The 1,997-nt window shown below is 52.9% G+C and overlaps 1 protein-coding gene across 1 annotated transcript in view; it reads left to right on the top strand.

Annotated features, from left to right (window-relative positions):
• Positions 1-1,997, top strand: part of ARHGEF10 (Rho guanine nucleotide exchange factor (GEF) 10) — a 60,517-nt gene that overhangs the window by 38,519 nt on the left and 20,001 nt on the right. The window contains exon 18 of the mRNA XM_010833412.1: positions 2-104. Within this exon, the coding sequence (XP_010831714.1) occupies positions 2-104 (103 nt within the window). The remainder of the gene's footprint in view (position 1; positions 105-1,997) is intronic.

Below are 1,997 nucleotides of genomic sequence, written 5' to 3'. Positions count from 1 at the left end.
GGCGGAGGTGGTCGAGTACGGTGGCGGCGAGGGGGCGGCAGAGGGCGGCCGCTGTCCCACGGGCCCAGCGCCCGAGAGCCTGCTGGCAGCCAGCACCAAGCCCCGTGAGTGACGCTTCCAGGGCTGAGGCGGGAGGTGTGGGTGGCGCGGTTCTTACGGGGGACGTGGGGGGAGCGTGGACACACGCCAGTTGGCGGCTCTTCTCTGAGTGGTCCCCTTTCGGGGTTGAGAGTGGGGGCCTGCCCTTGGGATGTCATCACATCCTGAACTGTGCCCCCCACCAGAAGCCAGGATAGGGCCCTGCTCTCTGCAGAGGGCATGTTGTGTGGCTGCAGAGAGTCCCAGTGGGCGTGGGCTGGGCTGTGGGCTCAGGTCTCTGCCCCGTGTCTTTCCGTCTCCATGGGGGTCATGCCTGCCTGTGCCCCTCACAGAGGACTCGGGGAAGGGCCCGGCACTGGGTGGTGCTCAGCAGTCCTGCACACGGTGACTGTTAGGAAAGGGTCTGCGGACCCTAGAATTTGAACTTGGTGTCATAGTGGTAGTCATTACTTTCATCTTCTGCTTTTTTTTTTTTTTTTTAGTCTAAGTTAAAACCCGGCTAAATTGTACTCACTGGCCTCAGCCCCTGAATTGTGGAGTACTTAAAGTACAGTGAAGGGGGACGTCCCATCAATTGTTTTGAAAGGTGTAGCTTTTCCGAGTGAGCACGCACGTTCACTTGGGCCTAGGGGGACAGGAAACAGTGCCTGCTGGGTCCCCACTGACGTGGGGCCTGCTCACTGCTTGCTCTTCTTCTTCGCCTGATGCTAAGAGTCACGCGTCTGGTGACCTCCTTGAGGAGCGAGCTCCGTGAGCATGTGCTCCTAGACTCCTGAACTGCTGGTGAAAACTCATGGTGCTGTTTAAACAGTGTGCGTACCGTCTCAAGTAATAGCCAGAATACCAGACTTTATCACAGGTTTTCCTAAAGAGGGACCAGCTGAGGAGTAGGGGGGAGCGAGGGAGAAATAGTCTCCAAATTGACTCGATTACTAACATTTTCACTTAATAAAGAGCAACATGAAGATGTGAAAGTTCTTAAAAATTTAGTTAAATGACTTGGAAGGATAGCAGATCCTATTACGTCTTGTTTTTGTGAACAAAAATAATGTTTCCGTGCCTATTACCATGGAAGCAAGCCCAAGATGTGTTTGTGATCACGATCACCTCATTGTGTTAGATCTCCAGGGATGCCTTCGATCCATGAAATAGATGGTGTTTTCCTGGGAACACTGCGTTCTCTTGTTCATCTTCTAATTTATGGTTCACATTGAGCCAGCTTAGAATAGGAGTCAAGTCAGCAGGTTAAAAAGCAAAACGCAGGATGACTTGATTTTTAAAGTATTACAAGCAAAAACCCAGGCTAGGTTCACTGCTGCACTTGAGCCCTCGATGATACCAGGAACTTCCCACCTGCCCCAGCAAATCAGGCACGCAGTTCTCACTGTCCATCAGGAGACGGTGCGTCACTTTGCAGACAACACCTTTGCTTTCATTCTGAATTTAGGGTTGTCCAGCTGCTCAGCTCTGGCCTTACAACGGCAGTCCTGCCAAGTCTTTAATAGGACCGAGACCACTGAGTGGCCCCCAGATAGACCCTGGGACCGAGAAGTTGCCATGGAGATGGGCCCCTAGATCCATCCCCATCCAATGGGCCTCTTCCTCTTATGGTTTCAATTACACACATGGTTGGACGCTGGAGAACAAAGCCTAAGGTCGGAAAAGGAAAACACCTTTTCGTTGCTGATAAGGTAGTAAAATACTTCCTCTTGGAACAGAGGCGAGCAGGGTGACCCTGACTACTGATGCTGAGGGAATGCCGGCCTCTCGGGGAGAAAGGTTAACCCTCAGTGTCCTGACGCGTGGGTGGTGACAGCGGGCCTCTGACTGCAGGAGAAAGGTTAACCTGCATGTCCTCAGTGGGCTTGTGTGACGCGTGGGTGGTGACGGCATGTGTC

This window comes from Bison bison, unplaced genomic scaffold (assembly GCF_000754665.1).
Source record: "Bison bison bison isolate TAMUID 2011002044 unplaced genomic scaffold, Bison_UMD1.0 scf7180017863606, whole genome shotgun sequence".
Lineage (NCBI taxonomy): Eukaryota > Metazoa > Chordata > Mammalia > Artiodactyla > Bovidae > Bison > Bison bison.
This window is presented reverse-complemented; position numbering and strand designations above follow the sequence as displayed.